General features: G+C 37.9%; 1 protein-coding gene across 8 annotated transcripts in view; it reads left to right on the top strand.

The window, feature by feature from the left end:
- Positions 1-18,011, top strand: part of ZNF366 (zinc finger protein 366) — a 37,022-nt gene extending 19,011 nt beyond the window's left edge. For 6 of the 8 annotated variants that reach the window (XM_005522713.3, XM_005522712.3, XM_014252367.2 and 3 more), the window contains 4 exons: positions 639-1,967; positions 4,019-4,210; positions 9,901-10,075; positions 12,093-18,011. In XM_005522713.3, coding sequence (XP_005522770.1) covers positions 669-1,967; positions 4,019-4,210; positions 9,901-10,075; positions 12,093-12,628 — 2,202 coding nt within the window. In that variant the 5' untranslated portion in view covers positions 639-668 and the 3' untranslated portion in view covers positions 12,629-18,011. Of the gene's footprint in view, positions 1-575; positions 1,968-4,018; positions 4,211-9,900; positions 10,076-12,092 lie in introns of those variants that run through there. The other 2 variants (XM_088054243.1, XM_088054241.1) reach the window with 2 other exon arrangements.
- The last annotated feature ends 1,131 nt before the right edge of the window (positions 18,012-19,142 follow it).

Genomic DNA, 19,142 nt, shown 5'->3' with positions numbered 1-19,142 from the left:
CCAGATCTGCCAGGCAAATATCTCTGTGATTAAAACAAAGAAAATAAATTAATCTCCGCCTTCTTATTACAATACAAAGTGCGAGTAGCCAGGAAACATGGCGCAAAACCTGATGGTACACAGTGTCCTTAGATCACTTGGCCATTGTTTTCTCTCACAGCAGCACATGTTAATTATACAAAGAAGTTTAACATTTTTTGGCTTTGGCTTTTCATGTCACAACCATAATAAATGTGCATATTATTGTTTGTATTACCATATCCTTTAGATGCACCGCCAATTTCTAGAGCCTGCTCATGTGCAGCCAAGGACAGAATTTTGCCCACAACCAGACTGAGTGAATTAAATTGGGCAGAAACATTGCCATGAAGTAGTGTGTCACAGTACAGAAAGTTTATGTTGTAAAAATGTAGTGTGGGTCAAATCTGCTGCAGGAAGACCAAAGCTTTTTTGCTTTTCACTTTACAATTTAATTCTGCTTTAAAAGGCCTTTGTCTTATATAGACCTAAGAAATCATTAGTTGTATTTATTTAAAAAACCCAACAGACTTCAAAACAATAAAAAGGTCAGTAGAATGTTAAATCCAGAAAAACATGAAGAAATAAACAGATATGTAGTTTCTTTTGCTTACTTTAAGGAATTTGGGCCACAGAGAAGAAAATTGAATATGATGAAGAATGAAGAATCAAGTTTTAATGTGGACAATACCCGAGCCTCTCCCTTCTCCCGCTGCCTGCAGCCACTCAGCCCTGTTATAAAGCCACACAGAACAACTCAATTTGATGATGAATTCAGAACGCACCTCTCACATTTCCACTATGGTCCTCCTTCTCTTGAAACCATGGAAACATTCCAAGGGTCCTTGGAAGGAGGGTCTCGTAAACGCAAGAGTATGCCAACAAAAATGCCTCCTCCCATCACCCTTGGGGATTCCTCATTGTCACCAGATAGACCTGAAGATCACAATGATATAGGCTCTTCCAGTCTCCCCTTGGTGTTCCAACAGCCCACTCAACCCAAGTACAGTTCCCAGATGATTGACCTCTGCAACTTTGGTTTTCAATTCTACAGAACACTGGAGCATTTTGGAGCCAAGCCCATTAAGCAAGAACCAGTGAAGCCTAACATGGCATGGCCCAGTAGCCCAGCATTCATGCAGGCTCCTTACCCTTATTATCCTAAAGTCCACCCTGGCTTAATGTTTCCCTTCATTGTACCACCAAACTTTCATTTCAGAAACCCTTTTCAAATGAAAAGACCTCCAGAACCACCCTTCAGGAGGGCTGAAGTAAGAGAAAATGGTGAAAACAAACAGAAAGTGGAAAGAGTAGATGTCAACCTTCAGATAGATGACAGCTACTATGTTGATGTGGGGGGAGAACAGAAACGCTGGCAATGTCCCATGTGTGAGAAGTCCTACACATCCAAGTACAATTTAGTCACTCATATCTTGGGTCACAGCGGCATTAAGCCACATGCTTGCACCCGGTGTGGCAAGCTTTTCAAGCAGCTGAGCCACTTGCACACACATATGTTGACACACCAAGGCACTCGGCCACATAAGTGCCAGGTGTGTCACAAGGCTTTCACTCAAACAAGTCACCTTAAGAGACACATGATGCAACACAGTGACATCAAACCTTACAACTGCAGGATCTGTGGCAGGGGTTTTGCCTACCCCAGTGAGCTGAAAGCACATGAGTCTAAGCATGAGAGTGGAAGAGAGAACATTTGTGTCGAGTGTGGCCTGGACTTTCCAACTCTGGCCCAGCTGAAGAGACACCTAACCACCCACCGTGGCCCTATACAGTACAATTGCACTGAGTGTGATAAGACCTTCCAGTACCCAAGTCAGCTGCAAAACCACATGATGAAGCACAAAGACATCCGCCCATACATCTGTACAGAATGCGGCATGGAGTTTGTGCAGCCCCACCACCTGAAGCAACACTCCCTGACTCATAAGGTAAGCCAACTCTCACTTGCATCTGAAGGCAGTATGAGGATTACAGGCTACTAATAGAGATACATATAGGTACTTCCTCGGAAATGTGTCTCTTGCCAGCTGCAGAGGCTTACACAGAAGCCCCAGCATTGGTGGCAGTCGTACCAACCGGGTGTCTGTCAGGCTTAAGAAAGTACATGCAAATCCAAGTTTGTTATAAGCAGGAATTCAATTAAACCCCCTGTATCACTTCCCCAAACTGGATTCACATCTCTCTGTTTCTTGGGTTTTTTTTTTGGAATGACCTACTGCAAAATTTTATATCTACTGTATATATATATATATATATATATATATATATATATATATATATATATACTGTATATATAAACACCTCCCCAGTACTGAAATTTTGAAGAATTAAGTTAATTTAAAAGAAACATGGGTTTGTAGTGGACTGCAGGAAATAATAAAAAAAAAGTATGTTATTATTCATCAGATTTTGAAGAATCATTATAATGAGACATTTAAAAAACAAAACAACCCTAAGAAAATTTCCCCTTTGTGCATATGTTATCCAGAATAGCAGTTAATAGAAATGGACAAGCAGGATCATAATCATAGCCAATTCATATCAAGCGGCAGTCTTGCCACTGTTGACAGTGGTGACAACAGAGTCAACTTAGGATAGGAGAAAGCTTTGGAACATTTCTGAAAAGATTGCTTTCAAAAATAAGAAAAATGTAATTGTTCTATTCAAGAAGCTCTGAAATTGACTATCCACTTTTACAAAAATAATAAGACAAGTCAAAACATCTCAGTTTAAAAAAAGTTTTCTCCTGGATTTGCATATTTTTCCTTTAACATTTGAATTCTGGCTTTTACATGAAAAACCTTAAAAAATACAGAAAGCTACAGCACTTGAGCCTTTTAGTCATGTATTCTTTGAAAACCGGACCTCTACTTCCACATTTGCTTTTTCTTTTCTGCTTCATGCTTATAATTTCTGTTCGTTCTGGAGATTCCCTGGTCTTCGGACTTACCACGCAAGACTCCACTAATTGAAGACTCGGTAGGTTTTTTTGTCACAGGAAATGAAATGCCCCTGAGCCCTTAGAGAGCTTCTGCTTCTTTGTCCACAGCCGCAGGTGGTTTCAGCTGTGAATATAATTTATAGTACTTAGCTGACTAAATGCAGCCTCATATCAGATGAGCAGACAGTTGAAACTGCTAGTGATGTTCAGTTTTAGCTTAGTAATTAACTGTGAAAACCACTGACAGTCATTTCACATCTCTTTAAAGAAGGCCTGCAGAAGGAGTAATTGCTCTCAGCACCTCACTAGCAAATCCTTATTACCTTCAGCAAGTTAAACTCTTAAGCCGTTTGGTAAAAAATTCTTCGATTTTCATGGTATCTAAATCACTGTGAGAAGCTGACAGACCACATGGGTGGTCAAGAATATTGAATTATGCAGTAGTAAATTGAGTGGATAGCATAAAAAGTGATAGAAATGTTCTATAGACCTCATATAAAATGAAATCATTCCATTATGGTAACAGAAAATAACACTAAGAACAGGTTTTTCTCTTTGCAATAAATATGTCTAATCTTACTTAGTGATACTGTTTGACTACTCTCAGATTATTTTCTATAACTTTCTTCAAAATAGGTCTGTGCCTTTTTCATAATCCAGTCACATTCATCTATTAAAGGCAGGCACTACTTTAGTCTTTTAAGTTGTGGGCTTTTATTCTTGGTCAGTAATTGTATACATTTGATCAATACTTAAGCAGCAGAGCAGGAAAGGGAAGCTCTGACACTGACTGTGTTTGACTGATTTGTAAACAGACTTCATTATTTCATTTAGCTTACATTTTGTTTTACTTCTCTGCTTCTCAGAAGCTTGTAAGAATTTCTCAGGAGAAAATACATAGGTATCTTGAAAAATGTTAAAAGTGAAATAATTTATCATCAACTTTGCTAATGCAGAATGAATAATTCATAAGTTGGTGTACTGATGATTAAATTACCTAGAAAATTTTCCGTCTACAGAATTTTTCATGTCTTTCAGGGTGTGAAAGAGCACAAATGTGGAATTTGCGGCCGGGAATTTACCCTGCTGGCCAACATGAAGCGACATGTCCTGATCCACACCAATATCAGAGCATATCAATGCCATTTGTGCTTCAAGAGCTTTGTGCAAAAGCAGACTCTCAAGGCCCACATGATTGTTCACTCTGATGTCAAACCCTTTAAATGCAAGGTAAGTGCATTTGTTGGCAGAGGCATTAATGTATATATGTAATATATATATAAATAACGTAGGTATATTTCTCTGATATTGCCACTTATGATATGGCAGAATTAGAAAAACAAAACTTGCTAACACATACTGCAGTTGCATTCAAAAATTAGCATAAACCAATCTGATTTTCTTTCTTTATCCAGGTTCTGCTTATGTAGCACAAAATAATGGAGGTAAATAGCAGTGGTTTACTCCCTTTCCCTTCAGTATCATTCATCCTCACATAGTTTTGGGGTCTTTTTTTTCTGTGATCATTTAAGTTTGAGGACAATAAACATATCTGACATTTGCTTAGTACAGCCATCCAAACAGACATTTAAGTGCTTAATAGCTTGAAACACTGGCAAAAAGCATAAATCAAGTCACGCACCCTACAGAGGATCATGGAAAAACAGCAGCCACAACTTCACAGAGTGATGCTCTCAAGAAAGAAGTCAGAAAAAGCCACAGCAAAATAAAGCTACAGAAGGGCTTTGAATGGGCCAAGTGTAATTACCAGACTGAAGTTCAGGGCAGGGTATCAGTATGCTAACAAAACCACCACTGAGACCACCTGGCCTTTCTACAGTCTTGTGCAAATTCCAGTTTGCTTCCCCCCAGCACTGGAGGCTAACGTTCCCTTTCCATCCTCTCTTCTCCTCCCTCCCCATAAAACTTTAAGGCTCTATTGACCCATTTACTTCTAATATTTTCCTTATTAATTATTTGTAGCTATATTCTTACTCAGCATTGGATGCTACATCAGTCCTTTTTCTGCCTATCTGGTTCATTCCTGTAGTCATACCTTGTGAAGTCAAGGACTGTAGATTTCTTTCCCACTTTAATTTGTTCTAAGCTGGCTGTAAATACAGAGTGGAGCTTATGCATATGTAACAGCAGAATGATTTGAAAGCAATTTCTAGAACTCTTTCATCCTACATCTTCATAGTACTGAATATTTTCTTAAAAGGAACATTTCATGAAGAAGCAGAGATGGATGAAAAATTTTAAATGGAATTATATTTCTTGAAAAAATGTAGAAGTTCAAAATGTCATAGGAATATATGATATTCAGTCCTAGTTTTAGTAAGAAAATGTCAAAATGAATCTTTCTGACTTCATCATTTTGCTTTCTTAACTAAAAAAAATTTCTTTGAAAAATTAACAGCAAAGACATTCAACTTCAGTATTTTGTTTTATTTTAATTTATGTCTCATGAGAATAGTATTTTGTATAGTACATTATTATATATTATATAGCTTTCATTATTCTATATTGATAAAATAATTTCTTTCACTGAAATTCTTACGGTGTAACATGTCAGGTCTGCAGGAGGTTTTCATTCTTTCATAACATCTGCAAACCTGCCTTTTTGTTTGTGTTTGGTTGAAGTCCTCCTCTGAATCCTCAAACTTCAGAAAATAAATTAAATTTTTTGGATCAGATTTTGTAGGTGCAGTATGTAGATCCATATGACTTTTTTGGGTACGTGCAGATTAGCTGGAAGGCTGTGTTCAGCTCAGTGTTTGATGATGACAGACTATTGAAACTTAGAGAGGGCAATAGTTGGAACTGGGAAACAGAGTATCACTAGTATGTTTTCCAGACAGTAACAAAAGCTCTACAGGAACACCTGTTTTTCTTATTTTTTTACTTTTCTGTCCCCACCCAGTGTTCCTATGAGGAAAGAAACAAGCACAGTGAATCTATTTCTCATATGGCTGGAGGGGTATGAATCAACATCAGTGGCCCTGACAGTGAAGACTGCAACAATAAGCAGAAGCAGAATCTGGAGTTGCTTTTTTGCATTAGGAACATCCTAACATTACCTCTCTGACAGAACCCTCAAAGTCTCTTGAAAGCAAATATTTCTGACTGGTACTTGCAGGGTTAAGGCAATGACCAGATAGCAGCCTTTTGGCACCAAGCTCCTCCTCAGCAGAAGGAAGGATATAGCTGTATGAACAGCCTGCTTAACAATGGCTCACATGTCCCTGGGGAACCGCCTGCAAATAGATTTCATCTTGCTTTCTCTTGTACTTTTCAAAGCTTCCTGTTTTCTCACGGTCCTTTTGGACAGTTTACAGTCATTCTCCCTCTCCTTCTTTCTTTGAGGAAAGGAACACCCTTCTTAGGAAGAAAAAAAAAAAAAAGAAGAAGAATGCAAGGGAAAGAGAGCACAGCAGTAGCCTTTATACTTCACCACATGCAATGGTTTTCTTTACCTTTTTCTCACAGCAAAAGAAAACATGATCTTTCCTATGTGTCTAATCACAGCTAAGCACATACTATCAGAAGTGACCAAGTAGCAAATAGTTGTCCCTTCTGTTTCCTCGTCCAGCTGCAGCCTGGATCTCAGTTTGATTATCCTCTGAAGAGTGAACTTGTCTGTAGCATTTACAGACCTGAGCCTAAGTTGCCTTGTTTATTTGTGCTCACGAAAAAAACTTGAGGCGTTATGAAGGTATTCCACCAGCTGGTTCAACAGTACTAATTCGGATTTGTAGAGAAAAATTCCATGAAATTTACTGTAGCTTTTGGTGCTGAAGTAATCAATGTATCAGACCTCAAATAAATGATGCAATGACTTTCTCTTCAGCCCAGACAAATATCTGCAACAGATGTTTTGAACATCACTTTTTTCTCCATCTAAAAAATGCGTTTTTTAAACAGGAGTCAAAATCAAAGAAAATGTGAGAGAGAAGTACTTTGAGAAGAAACAAGTGACAAATCTAGAGGGACAATACTTCACGTCCTGGCTTAGGACAAAATCTAGGGTTGAGCTAATGTAGACTTTTCTAGCCAACTATACTGAAGTCCATTTCACCAGCCAGTGCAATGAAGTCTGTTCAACAGACTTGCACGGAGGTGTTCTCGTCAAGACTTAAATTTATTTTTTTTTGGTCTAAATTAGACAGTCTAACATAAAGTCTACAAGGAAACCATGTTGTTCCTGATATCCCAAGTTCTCTTATATAAACTTCTCATCTCCCCGAGTGCTATGTTGCACTGTTGTGGGTTCTGCTGGAACTCCTCCCATGCAACTGTCTCAGGGTCATCTTTCACACTCTGCTCATCAGTGTTCACAAGCCTGTCATGTCAGAGAGAAAGAAAATCTTGCACAATCTTCTAGTATGATCTGCAGACTCAGGCTCTTAACTGAGCGTTAACCAGATTAAATTGCAGTTTTCCAGCATACAAGTGAGAAACATATTTCCTTTTACAGTTGGATCTTAGATATTCATCCGAAAGGTGTCTCATGCCTTTTTGAAATGACCAGTAAAACAAATAATGCCACAGAGACCCATCATTTCAAAAAAAAATTTCCCTATCTGCATTTCTTTAATTTTCCTGCCACACCTCTGCACTCTAGTGCCATTTCCTCATGTCCCCAGAGAACATTTCAGGACAAGAACACATTACACATCTCTAAGATGTGCCTGACCCTGGGAAATGGAAAACCTATCCATTTTATTCAGAGACACAGAACTTTTATGCTGTAAAGAACTATCCTTTACCAAGTCCCTGTCTTTTCAGTATGAAGAAAGAGAAACAAATATTGTATTGCCTTGAGAGAAAGCAACTAAATGCTCCTCCTAAATAAATTTAAATACTCAAGACCTTATAAAGATAAGGGTTTGAATGCAGTACTGAAGCCACTCCCCTACGCAACATGATTTTCCTTGGCTACCAGTTATGACAGAGAAGACCTAGCTATAGGAAAGCAAGTTCTGGTGAAAACATATCAGCCAAAATGCAAGCAGATAACCAGAAGCCTTCAGCAAAGAGGTGTTAGAGCGAGATATTATTGTTGACATACTTGTAGCAAGAGTAATATTGACATGTTACAGGTTGTTCCAGCAGCTGTCAAGATACAATCAGCTGCCACTACTGCTGTTACTCCTTGCAAATTTTCTCTTCTCATTAGTACTCTCAATAGTAAACAAGAATCTGTTTCCTCCCAGCACTTTCTGAGCTATATTGTGGTTCCATCATTTCTCTGAGTGTAAATAATCCTGCATATGAACTTTCCCTGAGTATAAAGAAGACAGTATTCTTTCCTCACTAGATGGATGACCCTTGGAAACAGCTAACTTCTAAAATTAGTTATTCACTTTCAGTGGCTATTCTTTTTTATCACCAACCATCTTGTCTTACACTTTGCTGATAAATTTATTTGCTAGAGTTTTAATTTTAGCAAAATTACAGACAGAAAAACACAAAAGGGTACATATGCAGATGAAGCAAATAATTTTTTGAAAAACAAGTGAATGTTTTGAGACTCTTTCTTTTGCAGCACTGACTCAGCTATAGTTTTTGTTTTAAAACAATACACCTGCTATTTTTTTTATTAATGAACTGATTCAATTTTCCCTCAAGAGAGGGCTTAAAACACAAAGCACGTGGTACTGTCTCTCCAAGGATCCTTTCACTATCTACATTTCATCCAGATATTCCTGCTAATGACTTTTTGAATTTGCTTCTGCAAGTTCTGTATCAGTTCTTCTGTAATACCCAAATAAATAAGATTGGAATCCAGGTTTTACAAAAAAGTCTGGTAAAAATCTGATGGAGTCTTAGTAATTTCTATTTAGTAATTTTATGCCAGATGGTTACCCTGTTAGATGAAGGTTTCAGTTACTCAGTAATGGTGACTCTGGTTCATATAGTAATAAGAATAATTTTTAAAAATTAAAATCCAATGGCAAGTCAGGAAGAAAAAAAAAAAGAAAAAAAGAAACCAAACAGAAGTTTGCAGAGGATGGAAATAGCCACTTGAATGTGAATAAAATTATAAGGAAAGAACAGAAGACAAATAAGACTGGATGACTGTAATAGTGATGTCAAACTCTCATGTCTTAAGAATACATAAGAGTCCAGACAACAAAAGGACCCATCTAAATAAACAAAAATGAATAAAACCCACCCTTATTGTTCCATCAAAAGGAAAATTTCACGATCAGTGGCTTGAGCTGGCAGGAACATGCTTCAGGGAAAGCTGAGTCATTCTTGCAGCCTCATGACTGTTTAAATTGTAGCTTGTTCACCAGAGACACTGAAACACAGCAGTGGATAAACAAATGATGAAAGAATCGGGGAAAAAAAGGGTGAGCAAGAAACACAGAAAAACAAGGAATTGCTTTTTCTAACTTTAAGCAGAATGTGCAGCCATTTAATTTCCATTTAAAGAGAAGTAATATTCTGCTTGACTGTTTCACAGAGACCATTAATTTGTTTTATTGTATAATTCCATTTCTGCTTGACATTGTTCTTGACTAAAGGCTAGATGTATAAACTAAAATGGAATGGTTCACCAGGGAGAAACCTGTACTTTGAATCTCATTCAAGTTAAGAGCCTTCCAAATTGCTCCCTTTAGTCTTTCCCCTCCTTATAACAACATTGACTGTTTTTTTGGGAATCCTTGACTATGTGTGCTGGTCACCAATATTAAAAAATATCAGCAGTTCAGAATGCCTTAGATACTCAACCACATATTTTCAATCATATATTTTTTCCTGGAGGATTTTTGCCTGGAATTTTAAAAACATATTGCAGCCAAAAACTGCCAGAGTTCAAGCTGAGAAGTGTAGTTCTTATTTCCCTTAAAAATGTTGTCCTTGAAAAAACTGCTTCAAATTAATAATTTTCATTTTTATCATTTTTACAGCTGTGTGGAAAGGAGTTTAACAGAATGCACAATTTAATGGGACACATGCACTTGCACTCAGATAGCAAGCCATTTAAGTGCCTCTACTGCCCCAGCAAATTCACCTTGAAGGGGAACCTAACCAGGCACATGAAAGTCAAACATGGGGTCATGGAAAGAGGATTTCATTCTCAAGGTAATAATTTTCAGCAAGATTATTCTTTGTGAGATACGAATATGCATAGCAGTAAACACAAATGGCCTTTGTACTACAGAGCCACAAACTTGTACCATAGATCCAACACTATTCCTAGAGATAGAACCCCATAGGTGCTATTAGCTATATTACTATAGTGTTACATGTCCCAAATAAATCATAAATTAATCCTAAATTGACAGAAAAAGAAAATCTGGAACACTTATGGTCCTTTCTCACTGCTTATTGGATTCCAGTCTGGAACAGGGATGGACTACTCAATGGGTCTACATCCAGGAGCCTTTGTCATTCTGTGCTGTTTTGACACAGCTGGTGTAAGATGAAGGCCATAGGATCAAGATCCTATTTACAAGGAAGCAGATGAACAGAAGGGGATATTCCTCAAAGTATAAGTCCCACAGTATAACAATTTTTGACTATCGAGACCATCCTGCAAAGCATTTCCTGTCTGCCACCTACCACATATACTTCCTAAAGTCATCCTCATGGTGTACACAGATTAATGCTATCTAAAGAAGTGGGGGAATATTAGAATATTTTGAGGACTTGGGTATTCAAGGTATGTTTTTTAAGATTTTGCAGATAAATAATTGTTTATTTAATGTATATTATAAAGACTTCTTGGTGTTCCTCATATTCAAGCTTTAGGGCAGCTTAGCACATGTGTAAAACTCTCTAGCGACATTTGGTATAAAATGTTTGAAGATCCTAATGGTTAAGAAAGTAAGTGTTTTTTCTGTAAATCTCCTACAGCATCATGCTAGTTAGACAATTGCTTGTAATTGGAGATTACCTAAGATCTTTTCATTGTACAGAGATTCTGTGGCCCTTGAGGCTCGCCAGATACGAGAAAATTTGTGAGGCCTGATAACTGCATACAAATCCTTTTACCAAATACATCTTGTTGCAAAATAACATCTGCTATCCAGTGAGACTACGTAGATCCTTCAGAAACTGGATTCAATTACTGAGGGGAAAATAAAAAAAAACCTACCAAAAAAAACCCCAAAAACAAACAAACAAAAAAAAAACCCACCAAAAAAACAAAAGCAAGCAAAATATTGACTTTCATAGGAATTTGCTATTGGGTGAAATCCTCACCTTGTATTGTCACTAGTCTTTAATGAAGCTGGCTTGCAGTATCTATATAATGAATCTATATAAGTATAATGAAGATGCCTGCAGTATCTAAATTCTTTTGAAAATATCCTGACGATGTTTGGGGCATATTTGAGTCCACAGATGCCTCTTGGATAATCTGTATTTCCAGCAAGAGGGAAGACACTGACAAATACTAAGACAAAGCAGATCCAGGATTAGATGCTTATTTATGTACCCTGCTCAAAATCATCATTTGTTTATAATGATTTCCTCAAACTGAAGCACTATCTAATGCATAGATCTTTTCAGTTGATTGTTTCTCAGTAGATGAAAGGGGAAAAAATAAGGAGAATCATAGACCGCTGAGACTGTTGTCCTTTCATTTTTAAAGTGTTAACTTTGAACTAGAGCATCCACAGAACAAATACATTACCAGGTTTTTAGTCTCTTCCACTCCTCTGAAAAATAAGATACAAAACCTGGGACTTGGATTATGGACTGTGATGCTTTAGATTCAAGTTTTCTTTTTAAAAAAGACTAGGAAGGAGGAAGTGAGTAGGTTGATTGGCAAAATTCAGTTTACAAAAGGCCAGACCATTTAACTTTTCTTCCCAGCTGCATCATTCAGAGTCTGGCTGTATAAAACATTGCTTTTTGTGTCCTAACCTGCCTGTAAAGTGTATACAATAGCACTCCTTTTTGCAGCACCTCAAAAGAGATGCCATGAGATGTAAACTCATGTAAGAGATTAAGTACTTGGAGATAACTGGATGGAAGTCAATGGTAAAATATGAAATACAGAGACACCTCAGATTTTGGTTTTAGCCATTAGCCAAGTAGTAAAATTTCCTATATATAATTTTTTCCTTTTCTCTTCCCCTCAAACCACTACAAGGTCTTGGAAGAGGAAGGATTGCTCTGTCCCAGACAAATGTCTTGAGAAGCTTGGAACAGGAAGAGCCATTTGATCTTTCCCAGAAAAGCCAAGGGAAGGGAGTCTCATTTCATTCTGATGGTGAGAGTGCCAAGGGAAGCTCATGCCAGGAAGAAGAGGAAGACAACTGCTATGAGGCAGAGCGGTACAGCCCTGCCACGTACCATGATGATGACAACAAGCTGTACATGGCTCAAGATCTCTCTGGCAAACCTGAGTGCATGATGAAGGACTTCAGAGAGTCCTACTGCAAGGAGAAGGAAGAGGTGTTAAGTGAGGGAGGACTGGGGAAGAGAATAGGAAATTCAGACAAAGAGGAGAGACATGGAGAGGGAGAACTTGCAAACAACAAAGAACATCTCAGCTTTCGATCCTTTGAAAAGGCCAGACTTGATCAGTCTCTCTCTGATTACTTGTATTTCAAGCACAGGAATAAGAGTTTGAAAGAATTGCTGGAAAGAAAAATGGAAAAACAAACAATGCTTATAGGCATTTAAAATGGACATCTTAAAACAGCTTGAAAATGGTAACCAGATAGATTTTAACATGAATTGTAAGCTACTAAAGCCTGGAAGTCTGTAGTATGTAGAAATAAATAAGCCAAATTATTAAAAATAATTTAGGGTAAAAGACATACATTACAATAATAAAGCAGCTTGAGGTCACCAAGAATTGCAATAGATACTGAAAAATAACACTTTTGTATTTATCCATTTAATGTATAACAGACAATGGGTTGGGTACAGAAGTTTACTTCCTATTATATGGGGATAGATAATTACATGCAATTTTCTACTTAGCAGAAAGCAACATACTCTAGCATCTGATTTATTATCTGACTAAATATATATGAACGCTTCTAATCATATGCCTCAAAAATATCTGAAAATACAAAGTATTTCACATTATAAGCCAGCGTATTATTAAACATGGCATGCATGAAAATGCTGTCAACATTCAAAACTAACGCAGTCCAAATACTTTGATTTACTGAAGTGACTTTTAGTTCAACTACTTACAATGAGAAACGGGAAACCAATTAATAAGAAATAATATTGTCTTGGGAGGCAGTAAATGACAGTTCTGTAAGAGTTTGAAAGGACTGGAATTTATTACAAAGGCTAGTCCTCTGGCATGAGGAATGTTTGTGCTTTGCTGTGTTTCAACCAGTATGGGAGCATTCAGAAATTCTTGAAGTGAAATAGCATAGATTGTATTGACATTTTGCTCTACTGCCTGCTTTGACCAATACATTTACAGGGCAGCATCAGCATGCAGCATTCACAATCTTGCCATACTTACACATAACACAGTCATTTAATAGAAAAATTAAGCAGCTTTGCCATTTATTTCTTCAGTTTATCATGACTAGTAAGGATAATGTTGAAATACACAGATCTCATAAAAGTTTGTTTCAGAAGGCAAAAATCACCCTTATAGAACAAGCAGTACCTCACAGAGGAAAACCTTCTTCTTATTGGGATCAAAAATATTCTCTTATTAAACACATCTTGAGCAGTAAGCTGCAGGCCTTTCAGACAAATTTCACTCATGCTGTTTTTGCAGAGTAAAACTCAGATTTTCATCCTCTGATTCCCAAAAATAATATGTTTATAACAAACATGGAAAAAGCATATCCATTAAACTTCATTAATTGCATGAATACTTTGAACAATGTATCAGTTCCTGCAACTTCAAGAAAGATGAAAAACAGCCATGCACCATCCTATTAATCACGAAATTTGTCTTATGTCCTTCAGACATCCCAGCTCAAAATATATATGGTGCATGTCTTCCAAATATTACTACCTTCTTCACTTACCTGCCAAGTTCTTGATTTGAAGTCATTGCAATCATGCTCTCTATGTAGCAAGTTATAATTAAATATAGTTGTCTACTTATGGCTTGCTAAGACAAGTAATTTAGCTTCAGCTCTCTGCCCCTATAAAAAAACACATACCTTTCAAATTAATGAACTTCATGCCTACCAGTTAATCAGCATTCACAGGGCAACGTCCTTATTCCTCACATAAAACTGGATTTGTGTAGTCCAAGGCTGCAGGCAGTGCTTTCCTTTTTTAAGGCTCAAATGTGGCATAACACACACAGAAATTTATGCAGAAAAAGCTGTTGATAAAAGACAGAGTAACATCCAGGTGATTCTTCTAAATTAACTCTATGTCTGATGTGTATATTTTTAAAAATAAAAATGTTATGCCAAATTGAACTGGAAGGTAGGTCACTTTCAGCCTAGAATTTAAAAAGTCTTTGAAAGTGAGGTGTATTTTAGAGGTACATAGTCATGTTTCTTCAGGGATAAACTGTTCTATCATAAACATTCCTCTTCCTTGCTTTAGCTGTAAGATGATGCCTATTGAAAAAAAGAACCATCTTTCTTTCAGGGTAGATATTGAGGACAAGCAAAAAAATTAGAAAATTTTTAGAGTAATGAGTGTAACTGTATTCTTTCTTAGACTATAGGGGAAATGATCAGGTAGAAATTCAGCATGGTCTAGTAGATGGTCTGTCAGAAATGGGAGCAACTCCTTCAGTTATATTCTTGGCTCTAGCTTGTCTCTGACAGACAAAAGCTCCCATTTGAGCATGTATACAGCCAAAAGCTGTGAGTAGTTAATTCTTAGAATTCTCTCCCTCCTTGTGGTGTGGTTTCCAGCTGTGCACAGTTCAAGATCAGTCGACTCAACCTTTTCAGATATATTGGTTCCCATGATAAGAAGAACAAACAAGGAATCAGGAATCTCTTTGCAATTTCCAGAAAAGTGATCATGCAGGTGGGTGGAATTTAGAAAGTCCTTCACTCCTGTGGTGTATAAAGCAGGAAAGTATACAGCACTTCTATTGCAAAGTCTTGTCTATTAATTGGAGAGTGCTATAGGACAGCTAGACAATCCTTACCAAGAAAGAAGCAAAATATTACATATCATTTGCAGTCCAGACAAATAGAGCAAAGGAGACATTTTCAGCAGAGTTCCACTCCCAGCCACTAATATCAATGAACGTATTCTATCTGGGCTTCAGCAAAGCCTCTGATACTATCTCCCATGGCATTCTCCTGGAAAAGCTGGCAGCTCATGGCTTGGGCAGATGAGCCCTTCACTTGGGTAAAAACCTGGCTGTATGGCTGAGCTAGAGAGTGGTGGGTAATAGAGTTAACTACAGTTGGCAGAGAGTCACCAGTGGTGTACCCCAGGGGTCAGTACTGGGCCTAGCCCTGTTTAATATCCTTATTAATCATCTGGATGAGGGGATGGAGAGCCCCTTCAGTCATTTTGCAGATGACACCAAGCTGTGTGGGAGTGTTGATCTGCTGGAGGGCAGGAAGGCTCTGCAGAGGGATCTGGACAGGCTGGATTATGGGCCAAGGCCGTGCTGTGAGGTTCAACAAGGCCCAGAGCTGGGTCCTGCCCTGGGGTCACAACAGCCCCAGGCAGTGCCACAGGCTGGGGCAGAGTGGCTGGAAAGCTGCCCAGAGGAAAAGGCCCTGGGGGTGCTGGTGACAGCAGCTGAACAGGAGCCAGCAGTGCCCAGGTGGCCAAGGAGGCCAATGGCATCCTGGCCTGTGCCAGCAATAGTGTGGCCAGCAGGAGCAGGGCAGGGATTGTGCCCGTGTACTGGGCACTGGTGAGGCTGCATCTCAAATCATGTGTTCAATTTTGGGTCCTTCACTCTAAGAAAGACATTGAAGTGCTGGGGCATGTCCAGAGAAGGACAACAAGCCAGACAACATCCTTGGAGGTGTTCAAGAAATGACTGGCACTTAGTCTAGCTGACCAGGTGGAGATTGGTCAAAGGTTGGACTTAATGATTTTAGAAGTCTTTTCTTACCTAAATTCTTCTGTGATTATGTGATTCTGTCACTGCAAAAACCATGTCTGCTGGAAGCATGCAGTCCAGAGTTTCCTCACTGACCTTGTAAGAGCATGTGCCAGATGTGTCCTTAGGAAAGGAAATCACTGCAGACAGTTCTGGGTTGTCTAAACAGTTAATCCAAATTCTTTCAACCACACTCACTGCAGTCCCTTTAACCACTTCTACAGTTGCAGCTCTCAGTGGAGCAGAAGCACCTGACAACCACATACAGGCAGATGGAAAAGAGTCCCAGAATGGCAATACTATTTGCAAGTAATTCATAATGTGAACCCCTTTTTGTTGCATTTTTATAGAAAGCAGAATATTTCTTCACAATGAGACTTCGAGATTCTGCCCAGTCACAAAGTCATACTAAGCTAATTCTAAAACACAGAAGTCTAATTCATTTTGAAATAGTAAAAAAAAACTAATTTAAAACTGTAAACTGTCAATAGGAGAAATTACAAACAAAATTATTAGTGAGGTAAGAAGACAGTGCCAAGTGACCCAAGCAAAGTGATTAGAAGATGACAGTCCTCCCTACAGTAGAACATAATGCAAATAGGTCTAAGATACTTGTTACAAAGAGGCCTCAATAGACAAATTAAAAGTGAAATAACAGCCTTCATTGTGAAGCACCTTGCTTTTCAAACATAAGTTATTTTCACACTATTTACATTGGCACCACTTTGAGAACAGACAGTAACAGCCTTTGCTTTTTAATAGCTTTGAAAATGCTTTATAGAAATTTGCTCTCATTATGAAGCTATTTCCCATTTGTAATTTTCATGGGATTAGCTTCCTTATTTTGCCTTGTGTAGAGGCTCAGAAGTCCAATAGAGGCATTGCCTGTGTCCTGGACATTGGGGGATATTTTCTTCTTTTTCTCATTCCTAATGTGAGTTTATCTATCGTCTTCTAGCTATGTTGTGGAACAAAAAGTATTTATCTTACTATTATTCATTGTTATTTGGGTCTTCAATTTATGGGGACATATGAAACTAAAGCCCAGTCTCCACCACCTCTGTATAACAGCACATCTATACCATTTCCCTGCATTGTTTATGCAGCCTTGTTTCATCCTTTTGGAGAGCATTACAGCAAATAAGAGTGACTACAAACTTGCATGGCTGAGATGCTTCCAGAAGTCAGGCCGAGAAAATATAAATTTGTCCTACCATAATGTATCTGGGCAAGTGAAGGCATGCGGTTTGTTAAGTTGAGGCTTTTCTGATGTTAAGGGTAGCAGGAAGAGTTCTGCAAGACACTTTGGAGTACAGAGGAGGTGGAGGAAAAGCCAAAATCTGGGCTAGTAAAGTTTAAGGGTGAAGATAGACAACATATTTACAGGGAAAGCAAAGTTGTAAGTGACCTTGGATCAAGGTGTTTTCAGTCTGGCCACAAGGACTCAGCTGTCTCCTTGTGAAACTGAGTTTTCCTGGCTGACAGACAGCCTTCAGTTTGTGACAGCAAAGACATGTGCTCTGTGTTCAGAAACTCAAAGGGTAAAATACTTTACAATAATATCATAATTAAAGTTTATCCTGTGCTGTTTCCTGTAAAAAAAGATACTGGAAAGACCAAGTAATGCTACTGCACCCCATGTTTTTACAACTCTGTGTTTGTCTACTACCTATTCTTTGACTTCTTTCTTCATATGGTGCTGCTGGACTCTGCTGTTTTGAGTGTACAGTTAAGAGGTAATATAAGTACTGTATTTATTATTCCTAGAAGTTTTAATAATTAACAGTTTTGAAAAATGTCATGTCTGCTTAGCTGAACAAGATGTAACAGAGCTAACATTTTGTACTCCTAACAGATTTTGCAAATACTGTGTTGCATATTTATTTCACTTAGAACATTGAGTTCCTATTTAAAGCCACTGCTCATGAAGTGAACCAACTATATTTGTGAATCTTTCGTTTCCAGCTTTCTATCTCAATAGTAAAAGCATGCATGATGTATTGTATTAATTTAAGCAAATAAATATGTACCGGAGAAGCTGCTGTACTTTGTATTGAAGTGGGTGTGGAGTTCTTGGCATTCTAGGTATTTTATATGGCAAATGCATGGGTTTGGTCTGACAAGGTCATTCTTCACTGAGCACCACTGAAGAGTGGTTCTTGTAAAGGGGAGGTGAAATCAGTGATGGAGGACTAGTTGGAAGGCAAGAAGAGAAGAACTGCCAGAGAGATCATTTTATTATTACAGACTACACAGAGGACATAAAAAAAATGCTCTGGAGTGATTCCAGTATTTGTCAACTGGGCTTCATACAAGCTAAAAGAGAAAGGTTTTTCTCATAGAGACTTTTCAAAGAACTGCATCATGTGAAAAAAGAGGAAAAAGCAACCAGAAGTATTGTAAGATTGAAGTCAAGAAAGCAGATGTACCATTATAGCCTAAGGAATAAGCAGAAGATTGGAATAAGAGACCTAATGTTACTTTTTCTAAAGGAAAGGGTCACTTTTAAATTTTAATTAAACTCTTGAATTTGTTTGTTTGAATGAGATCCTGATTGAATTGGCATTATCAGACTTCACAGAGAGCACTTCAAACTTTTTAAGCATAGAGAAAGCAACAGGAATGTTTGCCATAAATAAAGACAACTCAGTAACAAAGATAGATATTCTGTTTCTAATTCTGAGAGGCATACTCCTTAAAAAGTGGAGGAAGGCTTACGCAAACACTAGAAATACATGCAGGAGGCTAAAAAACTCCCCAGAACTTAATTTCTTCCCTGTTTTCTTTTGTTTTCCTGGTTGCTTTGATGGTAGATAAAACCACTATGAGGATTATAGACTACCTCTAAATGAGGAGGATGAGGATGTGTTGGAGAGTGATCTAGCTCATTCCCATGTGCATTCCCATTCAGTATCAGTGAATCTCAAAGCTTCTCCTTTCTCAGTCACAAAAATAGGATTTAGAAATATATAGGTTTAGTATTTTTCACAAACTTCAATTTAGTTCAAAGCTGAGCCATGTTCACTTAAGTTTTCACTTACATTTTCAAAATATCAGAAATTAAGTAGAAGAGAAAGAGAGCCTCTCAAATGCTGCCAGGGGGGCATTTCTGAGACAGTAGTGACATGTTGAAAGCCTCAGAGTATCTAAAGGTATGGAGACAGCCAAATTAATACA

Source organism: Pseudopodoces humilis, chromosome 4, assembly GCF_049639895.1.
Source record: "Pseudopodoces humilis isolate 2021_Gansu_Grassland_sample_001 chromosome 4, ASM4963989v1, whole genome shotgun sequence".
Taxonomy (NCBI): Eukaryota; Metazoa; Chordata; class Aves; order Passeriformes; family Paridae; genus Pseudopodoces; species Pseudopodoces humilis.
Note: the sequence above shows the minus strand (reverse complement) of the source record. Positions and strands in the feature narration are given on the sequence as shown.